The sequence below is a fragment of the Pollachius pollachius genome (genome assembly GCF_949987615.1).
Source record: "Pollachius pollachius genome assembly, chromosome: 9".
NCBI lineage: Eukaryota > Metazoa > Chordata > Actinopteri > Gadiformes > Gadidae > Pollachius > Pollachius pollachius.
The window spans coordinates 10,548,055-10,565,386 of record NC_136942.1 but is presented as its reverse complement, the minus strand read 5'-3'; the positions used below and the strand labels follow the sequence as shown (position 1 = coordinate 10,565,386).

The following is a 17,332-nucleotide window of genomic DNA, read 5'->3' as shown; positions in this document are numbered from 1 at the left end:
TCCTCAAAGATATGTGTTTTTTCTTTTTTAGTAGAGGGTTATTTTGGGAAAAGGTTGGGTGTTTGTCTAGGGGAGGGTCTTTGTTTTTAATATCTAATGTTACTGATGTGTGTGATGCTTGTCCACTACGCTTGTTATGTTACATATGGTTGATGATTTTAATTAATGACTAACCAGAATACAGGTCAGAGAGGGTCTGTAGGCTCTGTTAGATTTACTAGCTGGAATGTCAGGGGACTGGGAGGACCAATTAAGAGGTCGAGAGTGTTTTCACACCTAAAAAGTCTCAATACTGATATTGCTTTTCTCCAGGAAACGCACCTTTGTGTGAATGACCATGCTAGGCTTCGTAAGCCTTGGGTGGGGCAGGTTTTTCATTCAAATTTCAATTCTAAAGCCAGGGGCACAGCCATCATAATACACAAACGTGTTCAGTTTTCAGCTGAACAAACTATTTCAGATCCCGGAGGGCGTTATATTATAGTCAAAGGTGTGCTATATCAGACCCCAGTGATTTTGGTTAATGTATATGCCCCAAATTTTGATAATCCAAATTTTATGACCTCAATTTTCTCCTCTTTACCAAATATGGACACACACCGCCTCATCTTCGGGGGTGATTTGAACCTTGTAGTTGATCCACAGTTAGACAGGTCATGTCCCAAAAGATTTACCCCTTCTTGTATGGCTCGAGCACTATCCACATTTATGAACCAGGTGGGTTGTATTGACCCATGGCGGTTTCTCCACCCGACTAAAAGGGATTTTTCATACTTCTCTCTAGTTCACCGTGTTTACTCACGCATTGATTATTTTTTTGTAGATAAAGCCCTTCTGTCTTCTGTTGGACTGACTGAATACTCTGCTATTGTCATCTCTGATCATGCTCCTCTTGTTCTAGAGCTATCTCTCTCCCCTAGTCCAAGGTGTGGGCCCTGGAGATTTAATATAGGCCTGTTAGCTACCAAAACATTTTGTGAGCATATTTCAAAGCAAATAGACTTTTTTATTGATAATAATAAATCTGAATCCACCTCCCCCTCCCTTCTTTGGGAAACTTTTAAAGCAGTGATGCGAGGAGAGATTATTTCGTATAATGCTCACTCTAGAAAACAAAAGACAAAAGAACAGCAGGATTTGGTTGACGCTATTAGTAAATTAGACAGACAGTACTCGAGTTCTCCCACTCCTGAATTGTATGCTGAGAGGCGTAAGCTTCAATCCAAATTTGATTTGCTTTCCACTGGCAGGGCTGAGTATCTTCTTAGACGGACAAGGGGTACGTATTATGAATACGGTGATAAGGCTAGTCGCCTCTTAGCATCGCAGCTTAAACACCAGTCAGTTTCTCAGTTTATTACTCAGGTCTATGACTCCCCACATTCCCTCACTACGAATCCTACTGAAATAAACGATGCCTTTACCACATTTTACTCCAAGCTGTACACATCTGAACCCCCTATAGACAATACAAATATAGAGCATTTTTTTGAAAGTCTGGATATCTCTAATATTGATACTCTCACACGTGATAGCTTGGACGACCCTCTGTCTCTAGAGGAGATAACTGGCAGTCTTAGGAAGATGCAAAATAACAAGGCCCCAGGCCCGGATGGTTTTCCTGTAGATTTTTATAAAAAGTTCTCGGCCCAGTTAGCTCCCCTTTTATTAGATATGTTTAATGATTCCCTGAAAAATGGTACTCTACCCCCAACACTAAGACAAGCCTCAATCTCCCTTATTCTCAAAAAAGGCAAAAAAGCAGAAGATTGTAGTAGCTGGAGACCTATAAGTCTCTTGAACGCGGATGTCAAACTTCTTGCTAAGGTACTGGCGAACCGCCTGGACCCGTGTTTACCAGGTATTGTCTCTGAAGACCAGACTGGCTTTATCAGGGGTCGTCAATTATCTTCTAACATCAGACGGTTACTTAATATTGTGCTTTCCCCTGCAGTCTCACCAGATGCTGAGATGATTGTCTCATTAGACGCAGAGAAGGCTTTTGATCGGGTGGAGTGGGACTATTTATTCTTTACACTTCATAAATTTGGTTTTGGATCTCGGTTTGTGTCATGGATTAGGCTTTTGTATACTAACCCTACTGCTAGCGTAAAAACAAATTCTCAACTGTCTAAATTCTTCCCCTTGACGAGGGGCACCCGGCAGGGCTGTCCGCTTTCCCCCTTATTATTTGCCTTGGCAATAGAGCCCCTTGCCATTGCTCTGAGGTCATCTCCACTTTTCACAGGCATGCGCAGGGCTGGGTTGGATCACCGGGTCTCGCTATATGCTGATGACCTCTTACTCTATATCTCAGATCCAGTCAACTGTATTGGTGACATTCTGCAACTCCTAAATAGTTTTGGGTCATTTTCAGGCTATAAGGTAAATTTTGACAAGAGTGAGTGTTTCCCTGTAAATGAAGTAGCTACTCGCATCCCAGCTCATGCCCTACCTTTCCACCTGGCTCCTACGAGTTTCCGGTATTTGGGTGTAACTATAACTCGCAGTCTTGCCTCCCTTCATGAAACAAACTTCTCTAAGCTAGTCACAGATATAAAGGCGGATTTACAACGATGGGGTACCCTCCCTCTTTCTTTGTTTGGTAGGATTCAATCTATTAAGATGAACATTTTACCAAGATTTCTTTTTCTTTTCCAATGTCTGCCAATTTTTTTACCAAAACAGTTTTTCAATAAGCTAGATGGGATGATCTCTGTTTTTATCTGGGCTGGTAAGACTCCAAGGGCACGCAGGACTACTCTTCAGAGACGTAACAAAGATGGTGGCTTATCTCTACCGAACCTCCTATTTTATTATTGGGCAGCCAACATCCAGAAATTACGTCTTTGGCATAGTTCCTCTGATGCTGATTGGTGCCTAATGGAAGCTCTTAGTTGTCATGCAACCTCTCTGTCTGCTCTGCTTTGTGCCCCCCTTGCATCTTGCCCCTCCAAATATACCTCAAACCCAATTGTTATATCGTCTTTAAAAATTTGGAAACAATTCAGGCAGCACTTTAAACTCTCCTCTCCCTCTCCCCATAGCCCCATCCTTAATAATCACTTGTTTACCCCATCCAATTTTGACACAACCTTTGCATTGTGGAAAAGGAAGGGCATAGTAGTTTTTTCTAACCTATACATTGACGGGACATTCGCAACTTTTGAGAATATTCGCAATAAGTTTGATCTGCCACATTCTAGTCTGTTTCGATATATCCAAGCACGAGACTATGCCCGTACTCACTTTGCTTCATTCCCACTATTGACTGCTAATTCCTTGATGGATGACATCCTCTCACTTAATAAGTTAAGTGGTAGTATAACTGTACTATATGACCTCATTATATCGGCTGGGACCTCTCCACTTACTGGGGCTGTGGGCAGGTGGGAGAGGGAACTTGGGCTTGACCTCACAGATGAATGGTGGGAAATTGCTTTTAAAAGAGTAAATTCTACGTCCTCTTGTGCCCGACTGACTCTGATTCAGTTCAAGGTTTTGCATCGAATACATTTCACCAAAGCAAAACTTTCTAAATTATTTCCAGGCTCAAGTGATATCTGTGATAGATGTTCTTCGTCAATTGCCGATCATACTCACATGTTCTACTCCTGCTCGAAATTGGCTGCATTTTGGTCTGTGTTTTTCGACACTGTATCTAAGGCTCTCAATATTTCATTGTCACCCAGTCCTCACATTGCTATTTTTGGTGTACCTGAAGATTTGACCATGCTGACTAGAAACCAGAGTGATGTTATAGCTTTCGCCTCTCTTATAGCCCGTAGACGTATATTGCTTCAGTGGAAAGACCCAAACCCACCCTCCGCATCTTCCTGGTTTGTGGATTTGTTGTCTTTTCTCCATCTAGAGAAAATCAAATATACACTACGAGGCTCGTCTGATAATTTCCTTAAAAGGTGGAATCCGGTACTCACTTACATTGACTCTCTCACCTCCCTGGAATGTAACTGATAGTCCTATCAACGATATTGTATGTTGAGCTGTGTGTGTCGAGCATCAAACAATTGTATCTGTGCTAAGTCTTTTTATTTATTTATTTTTTCTAAATGACTCTTGTCCAGTTTTGGGTGGGTTATTATTTGTATTTTATTTCCTTTGTGTTTTCATTATCATTCCCTTATCCTGTTCCTAAAAATAAAAAAAAGGGGGGGATTTCATGAATGTTTGACGACTGCTACATCATTGTTGTTTTTTCTCATGTTTCCCAATAAAAATACATATGAAAAAAAAAAAAAAGAGCCACAGGAGCAGTCCTGATCCGTCCTCCCTCCCTCCTCTGACGCCGGCTCTCTGTCCGCAGGTCCTCAACCCCAAGAAGAAAGGCAAGAAGAAGAAAAAATACCAGAACTCAGGGACAGTGAGTCTGAAGGAGCCCTCGTGGCTAACACTGGCCTTCATTGGCCTTTTAAACACCTCCTCCTAGCCAGGGCCCTCACATACATCCACATGTCCTTAAGCAGACGCTTTGATCCAGAGACCGTTACTAGTCAGTCTGGAAGCAGGCAGAGCTTACAGTCACTATGGGGGAGCTGGGAAGCAAGGGTTATAGTGCTGCACAACCTGGCGGCCATATTGGAGCTCTATAAATGCAGTCCATTTACAATTGACCATGTTTACGGGAGGTCTTTTCCCTGATGTGCTAACTGAGGTGTGTGTGTGTGTGTGTGCGTGTGTGCGTGTGTGTGTGTGCACCTGCCAGGTGACCCTGTTGTCCTGCCTGGTGGACTCTGAGCTCTCCTTTCTGGACTTCATCAAAGGCGGGTGAGTCCCTGAGTCCCGGAGGTCCAATTGACACTGGACCTCCACCCTGGTCCTCTCCGCTACGCCCCCAGTCTGTCTGCTCTGCTGGCTCTTGTCGCGTCCCACTCCACCCCCCACACCCCGCCCTGCTGGGGGGGGGGAGAGGGGAGCCACTCTCAGGGATTTACCACCTCCATCCCCTCTTAAACACGCCGTGACTTCATCTGGTGGGGCTGATGATCGCAGCTTAACCTTGGAGTCGCACTCATGTTTGTGTACTGTTTCTCTCTCCCTCGCTCTCTCTCCCTCTGTCTCGCTCTCTCTCTGCATCTCTCTCTCTCTCGCTCTCTGTCTCTCTCTCTCTCTCTCTGTCTCCCTCCCACTCTCTCTCTCTCTCTCTGTGTCTCTCTCTCTCTCTCTCTCTCTCTCTCTCTCTCTCTCTCTCTCTGTCTCTCTCTCTCTCTCTCTCTCTCTCTCTCTCTCTCTCTCTCTCTCTCTCTCTCTCTCTCTCTCTCAGGACTCAGATCAATTTCACGGTTGCGATTGATTTCACAGCGTCTAACGGTGAGTCCCGCAGACGTCCGGCAGCTTGCGTGTTAATCTGTGAAGATCAGCTGACCTTGTAGTGCGTCCCCCCCCTGGGGTCCGGGGTCACTAATCCATTCACTCGTTCATCAGAAGGTCTCCCCCCCCCGGTTCTGTTTCGCTGCTCTGACGCAGGAAATTACCTTTTGTTAAAAAGTGCTTATCCACCCCCTGGTCATTTATTCTGGGGTCGTGCAACATTCTTTGTTCCACGACAGACCAATATTAAATTTGTTGTTTTTTTTGTTATTTTTTTATGGGGGGCCCTGTCATACCAATTTCAAGGGTAATTATATCTTAGGGTCGAAATGAAAAGACCTGAGACCCCATTAACTTCTGAACATTATGCAGTGATACAGTAAGACAAAGCACCAGAAGATGTTCCACATTATTCCTTTAAACATTTTTTTATTTTTTTTTCAAACACCAGTTTTATGGTGAACATTGAGGACATTTGTGAAGATATTGTCGCCAAGGAAGACCCTGTACATTAGGGGCCAGACCGGTCTAGTGCTGATCAGTAGTCCACCTGTAGGCCTCCGGTCCTAGGGTCCCTCCAGGTGGACTGCAACCCAACCACGGTGATCAGAGCTCAGAAGAGGTCCACCCTCCTTCTCAAGGTCCCCTTCCTCTGGGTCCTCCTCTAGGGGGCTCAGGGTTAGGGGGGTACTATAGTATGGCCTGTGAAGACCCTTGAGAATGGGAGTGAGATGACCCTGGTGGACCCGGTCTCCCCAGCCCCCCTGAGGCCCTGCTGACGTGCGGTTCCTCTGGTCCCTGTGCTCCAGGGAACCCGTCCCAGCCCACCTCGCTGCACTACATGAGCCCGTACCAGCTCAACGCCTACGCCATGGCCCTGCGTGCCGTGGGCGAGATCATCCAGGACTACGACAGCGACAAGATGTTCCCCGCGCTCGGCTTCGGCGCCAAGCTGCCCCCCGACGGAAGGGTCTCGCACGAGTTTGCCCTGGTGAGGAGTCGAACTCTTTCCCATTCGTTCTCATTCTCGCCCACTCTTTCCCGTTCTCTTTCACTCTCTTTCACTCATTCTCTCAATCGCTTTCAAACTCACTCTTTCTCACTTTCTCACTTTGTCTCACCCTTCCCTGTTATATCACACTCAATCTCACTATCTTCCCAACCATCTCACTATATCTCACTCTTTATCTCCCTCTCTCGCTCACTCATTCTAACTCACGCTCATTCTCACTCTCACTCTTTCTCTCAATCTCACTCACTCTTGTCTGTCTCTTGTTTTTCAAGATTCAAAAGGCTATATCGGTATGGAAAATCTAAATCGCCAAAGCACAAAAAGAAAACAAAGCTACATCTCTCTAACTCTCTTACTCTCTCTTTATCACTCTCTTGGCAATCTTTATCCCCTGCCCAGTCCCAGTATAAAACTCACCAGCACCGACCGGCTGTCCTTCAAAACTGCCCCATCAGCTCTGTATTAATGAGTTCAGTGTAACCCATGACAACGGCCCCTCCGCCCTCCCCCCTTCCTGCTCCATCCCTCCGTCCCCTTCTCTGCGCCGTCCTACCCTTCGTCATCCAGAGGTTGACGATGGTCCAGATGTTGTGGGCGGGGACACGTATCCCAAGGGTGGCTTGGCCTGAGACGAGCACCCCCCCCCCAACCTCCATCCCTCACTAGTAAGCCATGGGGTCCTTACAGGAGGGACCAGTTCCTTCCAGGCCTCCTATTGGTTGATTCAGACAGGCTGGTGTTTGAAGAGCCAACCATCCGAACACAAGAGGCCCCTCTCTCGTTTGAGCCAGGGCTGAGATAAGGTTTCCCTTCCTGTGGTTTGATGGTTCCTCTGCTGAATTAAAACGACCCTCAGTGAACAGTGAGCAAGGTCTCTCCCCGCTCGCCGCCGCTCCGACCTCCGCTCGATGTGGCTCCCTAACGACGTTAACCCAGCTGCCTCACACAGTCTGATGAGGCGTGTTCATCACGGCTTGTTGATCTTTAAACTACGAAGCGTTGACCTGCACAAGGCCATGTTTTTAACAACTCATCGACCTCGAAAACAAGCTTGCACTAACAAAACAAACCACTTGGGATTACATTTACATTTTACATTCAGGGCTTTCAGCAGACGCTTTTATCCAAAGAGACTTACAATAAATACATTTGTCAGAAGAAAGAGAAACAACAATATATCGCTGTCGGAACAGTAAGGATGTTCATAGAACCAGGTGCCAAGCACTAACAATCGCTAGGTTAACCTATTCCCGTTTGTTCAACTGCATGTGATGTATTCTGAGAGGTCAGTGAGACAGTTCATCTCTTTAAAAAGTAATTAAGGATTGAATATAAATGAGTTTCGGGCCGTACTGCGAGGAGCCACAGAATTCCACCATAAATGATCCAAATATGGACCTGGTTTCCTCTCGACATCACGGACGTTACCTTCATCCAGCTCCACAACGAGGGCGGGCTGCCCACAGCATCCCAGGGGGCTCTGATTGGTGGGCTAACCTGTCATCAGCTCTAACGGGGGGCTTGTGGGGTGTGTCATCAGAACGGGAACCCCCAGAACCCGTACTGCTCGGGCATCGAAGGCGTGATGGAGGCGTACTACCAGAGCCTCAAGTCAGTGCGGCTCTACGGACCCACACACTTCTCCCCCGTCATCAACCACGTCGCCAGGTACACACACACACACACCGCACGCATAAAGACACACACACCTGCAGAAACACAAACACACAGACACACACACATGCAGACAAACACGCATAGCCACACACCCAAGCACACACGTATGCATACAGTCACACACACACACACAAACGTGCATAGAGTCACATAAGACACCAATGCACAGGCACGCAAACACCCAAGCACATCGACAGACACACACAGACACACACCCAGATACATAGACACACACAAGCACATGGACGCATATAGACACACATGGACAAATGCACGCACATACCGACACAAGCACACACACAGGTGATCTGGGTGTACAGAAGGTGTTTGTGTTCGCACTCTCCACCACAATCTCAGATCAATAGGTTACCATTACAGCTCAGAGGGTGTGTGTGTTTGTGTGAGTCTTGGTTGCACTCTCCCACAGGTGGAGGCTTACTGAACGCTCAAGTAATTGCGCTAACGGCTTCGCCATCAGCCCAGCATCGCCCCCACCACCACCGCTCATTAGAATCAGGATCAGAGTGTGTTTCTGACTCCTCTGCTCTCTCCCTGTTCTCACCGGGCGCTGCACAACTACAGCTTCTGTAAATGGACTGCATTTTAGAAAGCGCTTTTCTAACCAGTTTACAACACTGCCTCACATTCACACACACATTCAAAGACAGACGGCGGTGTAATCCATGCAAGGCGACAGCCAGCTCGTCAGGAGCAGTAAGGGTGAGGGGTCTCGCTCAGGGACACCTTGACACTAAGCTAGGAGGAGCCGGGGTTCGAACTAGCAACCTCCCGGTTAGCATCCAACCCGCTCTACCTCCTGGGCCACATGCCGCTCCGGTTGGGCTGCTTTAATCCGGCTGTGCTCAGCCTCCCCTGTAGGTCAGGTGGTTGGGGCGTCTGCTAAGTGGCAATGATGATGATAGCGTCTGCTGAATGACTCAGCGTCGATGGAGGACCTCCCTGCTCTGTGAACCCCGACCTCCCTGCTCTGTGAAGGCAGTACGGATGTGATGGCTTCTCACCGGTCTATGAGGGAGTCCTGAGGGGCGTGACAGTGTAGTGGAGGCCGTCAGCAGCCTGCCTACAGGCCTCTGAGCAAGGCACCCTGACCCCTACCTACCCAAACATACAGTCAGTGCCTTGCCCAACAGCTGCAGGTAGGCATCATGGATTGAATCCAACAACTGGATACATATTGTTTAAATAGATAAATGTATGATTATAATAATCAGAGTGTTATAACAGTGCGGGTATCTTATTTATAACACTTTGTCACAGGCTAAAAGAAAATACTATTTAACAATTCTCCTCCCAGTCATCACTCCACCAGAACCACGTAGTCTGTAGACCTGAACGGTCTGACATAGCGTCCTGGTTCAACATGTGTTCCTTAATGACATACATCTGAATTCACTGCTACCTGCTCCTCCTCCTTCCAATGAATTTGAATCTAAAGATGTGATGATAATGTGAACAACATTCCTTTTAACAAGTGAATCCAGGGCTAAATATGTCCAACAGCATAAGATACTAAGCAGTGAGCTGTATTAGTGAGCACTGCAGCACAATATACCTAGTAGTGAGCTGTATTAGTGAGCAGCACAATGATAATGCTCACACTGTATGTGGTTTGATACATACTGTATATATACTGTATTTGGGTTGATACCTAGTGTATGTGGTTTGATACATACTTTATATGCTGTATGTGGTTAGCTGCTGATACATACTGTATATACTGTATGTGGTTTGATGTGTATGTGGTTGGCTGTGATACATACTGCATGCACGCTGTGAAGGCGTGTTTCCTGACTATGAGGCATTCCTTCTCGTTAGGGTGCTTAGCGCTGTGGTCTCTCGCCCACGCAACCCTGAAATAGCTCCATTGTTCCCTTCTCTCTCCCGCCGTCCGCGGAAACGCCAGAGGTCGGCTCGCGCTCCGGCGGAGACGCTCACGCTGACGCTGACGCTACGTCAAATCGTTAAATATCAAGGCTTCTTCTTCAGCCTGTGACAAAGTGCTTTACATAAGATACCAGCGCCGTTATAACACTTAAAAAATATATGAATGAATTAAAAAGATTATTATAATTATACATTTATCTATTTACACAATATGTATCATTAACGTTTATATTCATGGCATTTAGCAGACGCATTTATCCAAAGCGACTTACAATAAGTACGTTTGTCCATTTGAGAAACAACAATATATTGCTGTGGGTACAGTAAGGATGTTCATAGAACCGAGTGCCAAGCCCTAACAATCGCTGGGTTTACCTATTCCCCGTACACAACAGAGATAGCTAGGATAATAAGCTACACAATGCAAAGTACTATTTTGAAGTGAAGAGTATGCAGTGATTATAATTCCTCCAGGATGCCCTCCTGCTGTTGAGCAAGGCACTGACCGTATGTTGTGGTTCCCCAGTTTACAATGTCTGCACACAGTTCCAAGCGCTGGGCTGGGAGTGTGTGTGTGTGTGTGTGTGTGTGTGCGTGTGCGTGTGCGTGTGCGTGTGCGTGTGTGTTCAGTGGCTCCCCAGGGAGCGGTACTTCATTAAAACCAGGACCGTTCGAAGGTCCATTAAAGACTCTCTCCAATCACCACTCTGAATGCTAGCGAACCAATCAGAGCCCAGCGATGTGTTGATGTTGCGTCCCGGGAGACGGCTGCGAGCTCCTGGTTATGCAACACCTGGCCGCCGTGGCCTTTGACCCCTGACCCCCTGCCTGACAGGTATGCGTCGGCGGTGACGGACGGCTCGCAGTACTTCATCCTCCTCATCATCTCCGACGGAGTCATCACGGACATGGCCCAGACCAAGGAGTCCATCGTCAACGTACGTCTCCCCCCCTCCTCCCCTCTCTTCCTCTCTCTACCCTCTCCCATCCCTCTCCCCTCTCTTTTCCCCCGTCTCCTCTCATCCCCACTCTCTCCCATCTCTCTCCCCTCTCTCATCTCCCCTCTCTTCTCTCCCCTCTCCCCTTCTCTCTCCCTCCCCTCTCTCCCCCCTCTACCCTCTAATCCCCCATTTCCTTTCTCCTCTCGCTCTCGCTCTCCCCCCTCTCTCCCCCTCTCCCCCGTCCTACACCGACTCCCTTTAAACCTCCAGCTCTTGTTCTCCTCCCCTTGTGTTCCTGCTCCAGCGTTGGTTCTCTCTCTGCTGCTCTGTTCCTCCTGCCAGCTGCCGGGTCTTTAGGGTCCTGAGTCGTCTCTCCGCTCGCTGCTCGCTTCATGTCTGCTTATTTTGTGCTTCTTCTCAAATGTTCTCTCTTGTTTATCATCGTCTCCCTCGAACGTTCCCCTCTCGCTCTCTGGTTATTTTCTCGCCCCCCCCCCCCCCCCACCACCTCTCTCCCCTCTCTCTCTCTCCCCCTCTCTCTCCCCCCTCTTTGTCTCTCTCTCTCTCTCCTTCTTCTCCTTCTTCTTCTTCTTCGTCTTCTTTGTCTTCTTCTTCTTCTTTAGTTTTTATGTTTATGTTTACTTTCCTTGTGGAACGGGCCCTGGAGAGAGACTGGGTAGTGGGTCAGAGAGACCGGGCCCTGGAGAGAGATCGGGTAGTGGGTCAGAGAGACCGGGCCCTAGAGAGAGACCGGGTAGTGGGTCAGAGAGACCGGGCCCTGGAGAGAGACCGGGTAGTGGGTCAGAGAGACCGGGCCCTAGAGAGAGACCGGGTAGTGGGTCAGAGAGACCGGGCCCTTGAGAGAAACCGGGTAGTGGGTCAGAGAGACCGGGTGGTGGGTCAGAGAGACTAGATGACCGGGTGGTGGGTCAGAGAGACCGGGTGGTGGGTCAGAGAGACCGGGGTGGTGGGTCAGAGAGACCGGGGTGGTGGGTCAGAGAGACCGGGTGGTGGGTCAGAGAGACCGGGTGGTGGGTCAGAGAGAAGAGAAGAACCCGGCTCGCTACAAGGCGTACTGCTCTCTCCCGTGAGGTCTCCCTACCCCTCCAGCCCCGGTACCGATGGAAGCGGGTTCTGCTGATCCAGGTGGATTCACTAGAAACTCTCATCAGGCCGAGCCAATTAACCAGCCCTTTGACAGCCTCAGCTTCACCCAATCACCCTCTGCGGAGGCATTCAAACCGTCCAATCTGATCGCAGAGTAGTCATCCGCTGTCCCTCCGGGGCGGGACCTCGCAGCCCCACATATCGTGTGATTTCGGGACGGTCATGTAATCTCTGAGTCGTAAAGGAGAGGTGAAAGCCCTGTGTCTGCACGCAGCTTACTCAACAATATTGAGGACTGGTGAAGCCCGGAGGCAACTAGGGGTGGGAAAAATAATCCATTCTTCAATGCATCGCGATTCTGTGTAGAACTATTTTGTATCGATACAGATAAGTTAATAATCTGAATTAAAAAAATAAATAAAAATTCTATAATTATTATTATTTTTATTTATTTATTTTTATCAAATTTGTTCGCCTCCTGCAACATTCTGTTCGACAGAGAGGGATAATTTGAGTAGTTTAAAATTATTTAATTTATCTTCAATGTGTATTGGCCAATCCGATTTGTCTGGACGGGATTGCGATTCAGCCTACGCATAGCATGCACGCAAACTCACAAGAACGACAAACAAGTTCTTATTCTTATAATTGACTAAGAACAGCTTTTTCTTTAATGATATAGAAAAGAAAGATTAGAAAGAAAAGAAAAGTTTAATTTTTACCTACTTCCCTATTGTGTTGTAATGCAAGCTGCATTGATTCTAGCATTGTTCATAGAAAGTCATATTTGTGACAAAAGCTTTATATCTAATAAAATATCAGATAAGGTTATTAATCTGTTGATTTCTTTAATGATCATCACAAAAGTAGGAAGTGATTAGCAAACTGAGTAGCAAATTCAGATGTATATTTTTTTTTTGAAAATCCCGCATGGAAATGTACATAGAAAAAAGATTGTTTCGAGGTGCATCAATAATCGTTTCATATTCCAATCGTTGACCTCTGAATCAAATCGAATCGTGAGGTGCCAAGAGATTCCCACCCCTAGAGTCCTCACCGGGCCTCATTGGGGTACCGGCCTCACCGGGCCTCGTTGGGGTACCGGCCTCACCGGGCCTCGTTGGGGTACCGGCCACACCGGGCCTCGTTGGGGTACCGGCCTCACCGGGCCTCGTTGGGGTACCGGCCACACCGGGCCTCGTTGGGGTACCGGCCTCACCGGGCCTCGTTGGGGTACCGGCCTCACCGGGCCTCGTTGGGGTACCGGCCTCACCGGGCCTCATTGGGGTACCGGCCTCACCGGGCCTCATTGGGGTACCGGCCTCACCGGGCCTCATTGGGGTACCGGCCGATCCAGCTCGGCGGCGGGTTCTGCCCGCTCGTACAGCGAACGAGACAGAACGGCTCAGCAGCAGTGGGATGCCAGAGCGCCAGGAAATCCATCACGCCGCGGCGGGGGGATTACAGGCGGAGGCTAACCCTGGGATGACTGAGGGAGCGACTGCGTCTGTGAGCTTCCTGGCGGGGGGCTGCGTGAAGGGGCTTCCCTGGCGGTCCTTCAGATAACACTAAAGCTCCTCCTCTTCCTCCTCTTCCTCCCTCTGCAGGCCGCCTCACTGCCCATGTCCATCATCATCGTCGGCGTCGGACCGGCTGAGTTTGACGGTCAGCATATGTGTGTGTGTCCATACCTGTGTGTGTGTGTTTGTGTGTTCATATCTGTTTGTCCGTGCTTGTGTCTGTTTCCATGTGTGTCTGTGTGTGTGTGTGTGTCCATGCTTGTGTGTGTGTGTCCATATGTGTGTGTGTATCAAGACCTGTGTGTGTGTGTGTTTATGTGTGTGTGTGTGTGTTGGGACTGATAACAGCCGTGTGTGCATCCCATAAGCACACTGCCTTTATTTTCCTTCACTAATCCTCCTGCCGAAGTCCCTGCTTTCATCTCCTATGTCCCTTTATCTCTGGCTCCATATGCATGCCTCCTGCTGCTGTTCTCCTCTCCCCACCCCCCCCTCCCCTCTTCCCTCCCCCTTCACTACTGCTCTCTCCCACCACTCCTTTCCTCTCCTACCCTCTTATCTTCTTTCCTCCTCTGTCCTCTCCTCCTCTCCTCTTCTCAATTCCTTTTCTCGTTTGCGCCTCTTATCATCGCTCCACCCTCTCCTTTGTCCTCTCCTCTCCCGTTCTCCCCCCTCGCCTCTCCTCCCCCTCCTCTCCCCTCTCATTCTTTCCATCCTCCTCCTCTTGTTGCCCCCTGCTGGCTTGTTCAACAGCCTTTCCTGTTGAGCGCTTTAGTGGTTCGCTTGTTGGACCGGAGCAGCCAGCATGTAGCGCCTACAATGACTATCAGTGTATAAGCATGCTAACAGAGCGGCCAGCATGTAGCTAAAGTCAACACTGACTATCTGTGTATTAGCATGCTAACAGAGCCGTCCGACAGTAGCGGCGACACACTGACTATCAGTGTATAAGCATGCTACCAGAGCCGCCAGCCTGTAGCAGTGACACACTGACTCTGTGTATTAGCATGCTACCAGAGCCGCCAGCCTGTAGCAGCGACACACTGACTCTGTGTATTAGCATGCTACCAGAGCCGCCAGCCTGTAGCAGTGACACACTGACTCTCTGTGTATTAGCATGCTAACAGAGCCGCCAGCCTGTAGCAGCGACACACTGACTCTGTGTATTAGCATGCTAACAGAACACACATCACTGCCTTACTATTCCTCATGCACCGCCGGCTGCCCCCCCGTGCGTGTATGTGTTTGTGCGTGCTTGTGTGTGCGTGTGTGTGTGTGCCGAACTATGCATAACTTTGTTTCTTAATCCGCATATGTAAAGCATCATTTGAGTGTTTAATGTAAATGTGTTGGTTATGTGGCGCGGTTGCCAACGCCTGGAACTCATTTCAGGGTCGTGGGTGACTCCTCCCATTTCTCTCTCTAGCAAGGCACACAACTGAATAAACACCAGGCTAGAAACTTAATGCTCCCTTCTCCTGCCTCCCCGAGCTCATCAACAGCTGGGGGGACGCAGCCAGTGTCAGGTGACACCCTGGTGTGGATAGGGTCTCACCTGATCGTCCTATTGGTTCAGAACGTGGCCACAGTTATACAGACAATGAGATGGACATGCAGTCGTTCAGTACGCTAAATGGTACTTTTCAAACCAGTGGCCGCTCAAAGCGCAATACTGCCTCACATTCACACATTCACACACCCACAGCGGTGTCAGGGGGGTGAGGAGGGTGAGGGGTCTCGCTCAGGGACACTTTGACACTCAGCCAGGAGGAGCCGGGGATCGAACTAGCGACCTTCCGGTTACCAACAGACCCGCTCTACCTCCTGAGCTGCCAATTAGATCGACATGTCGTTGAGTACGTAAAGTGCGTTTAACATACACGACCCTCCAGTCGTCCAGAGGCAGAACAGAGCTGATGAGACTTCACAGAGCTGTCGGGGCGTGTCCTCACCTGTGTGTCTCTGTGTGATCCCAGAAATGATCGAGCTGGACGGAGACGAGGAGCGTATCTCGTCCCAGGGACGTCTGGCTGAGAGGGACATCGTGCAGGTAGGGCACCCAGGGAACAGAGCTCAGGGCTGGGGTGCGGGGGGGCTGAGGCACCCCTCTGATTCATCAAGGACAGGGTCTGGCTCACTGGGTATTATTCACCACACGTTATGTACGTATGTGCACATTTTCGCACAGATATAGACACATTCACATGTACATACTCAAACACACACACATGCACATACTCACACACGTATATATACACATGCACACACACACACACATACTTACACAGATATACATATGCACACACACACATGCACGTACTCACACATACAGATATGTATACAGATATGTATACACATGCACATGCTCACACAGCCGGTCTTCTGCACCAGCAGGCCCTGCAGTGGCCTCCATTAACCCTGCTCGTCTGAGTCTCTCGTCCTTATGTGCTCCTCCTCCTCCTCCTACCCTCTTCTAACCCTCACGCTCCCCTCTGGTCTGCGCCTCCTGCCTGTTTCTCTGTTTCTCCCCCTCTATGTTTCTCTTGTCAATCTGTGTGTTCCTCCATGGCTCTCTCTCTCTCGCTCTTCCTCTGTCTTCCTCTCTCCATCCCTCCCTCTCCCCCTCACTCCTTCTCCCTCCACCTCTCTCCCTCCACCTCTCTCCCTCCACCTCTCCCCCTCTCTCCTTCTCCCTCCACCTCTCTCCCTCCACCCCTCTCCCTCAACTCTCGCCCACCTCCCTCCCTCTCCCCCCTCTATATCCCTGTACGTCTCCCTCCCTCTCCCCCCCTCTATATCCCTGTACGTCTCCCTCCCCCTCCCCCCCGCTATATCCCTGTACGTCTCCCTCCCCCTCCCCCCCCTCTATATCCCTGTACGTCTCCCTCCCTCTCCCCCCCTCTATATCCCTGTACGTCTCCCTCCCCCTCCCCCCCTCTATATCCCTGTACGTCTCCCTCCCCCTCCCCCCCCTCTATATCCCTGTACGTCTCCCTCCCCCTCCCCCCCTCTATATCCCTGTACGTCTCCCTCCCCCTCCTCCCCCTCCCCCCTCTACAAGCCTGTACGTCTCCCTCCCCCTCCCCCCTTCTATATCCCTGTACGTCTCCCTCCCCCTCCCCCCCCTCTATATCCCTGTACGTCTCCCTCCCTCTCCCCCCCACTATATCCCTGTACGTCTCCCTCCCCCTCCCCCCCTCTATATCCCTGTACGTCTCCCTCCCCCTCCCCCCCTCTATATCCCTGTACGTCTCCCTCCCCCTCCCCCCCTCTATATCCCTGTACGTCTCCCTCCCCCTCCCCCCCCTCTATATCCCTGTACGTCTCCCTCCCCCTCCTCCCCAGTTCGTCCCGTTCCGGGACTACGTGGACCGCCGGGGGAACCACATCCTGTCCATGGCGCGGCTCGCCAAGGAGGTGCTGGCCGAGATCCCCGACCAGTTCCTGTCCTACATGCGAACGCGGGGCATCAAACCGGGGACCTCTCCGCCCCCCTACACCCCCGCCATCCACCCCCTCCTCACCCGGAGGGTGAGCCGGATCTGAGGTCCCTCCCCCGCTCCTCCACCCTCCTGCCCTGCCTCACAGGAGGTCCTCGTCTGACGGAGGCTCCTCCCCCTGCCGCTCCGGGAGGAGACCTTCAAGGTCCTGATGATGATGATGATGATGATGATGATGATGATGATGATGATGATGATGATGATGATGATGATGATGACGACGACATTGAGTGAACCAACCATCTGTGGCGCTCACCCTTTTGACAGACGAGTGGGGGGGAAGCAGCGTGTGGCGCTCATTTGGGGTGGAGGTCAAAGGTCAACTCATCGACCCACAAGATG

General features: G+C 49.7%; 1 protein-coding gene across 1 annotated transcript in view; it reads left to right on the top strand.

Moving 5' to 3' along the window:
- Nucleotides 1–17,036, top strand: part of LOC307080951 (copine-8-like) — a gene marked incomplete at both ends in the record, with an annotated part of 51,368 nt that extends 34,332 nt beyond the window's left edge. Inside the window, 9 exon segments of the mRNA XM_079743930.1 lie at nt 4,325–4,381; nt 4,724–4,785; nt 5,282–5,328; nt 6,138–6,319; nt 7,881–8,008; nt 10,758–10,860; nt 13,578–13,635; nt 15,467–15,540; nt 16,836–17,036. Of these exon segments, the coding sequence (XP_079600056.1) occupies nt 4,325–4,381; nt 4,724–4,785; nt 5,282–5,328; nt 6,138–6,319; nt 7,881–8,008; nt 10,758–10,860; nt 13,578–13,635; nt 15,467–15,540; nt 16,836–17,036 (912 nt within the window).
- Nucleotides 17,037–17,332: the final 296 nt, after the last annotated feature.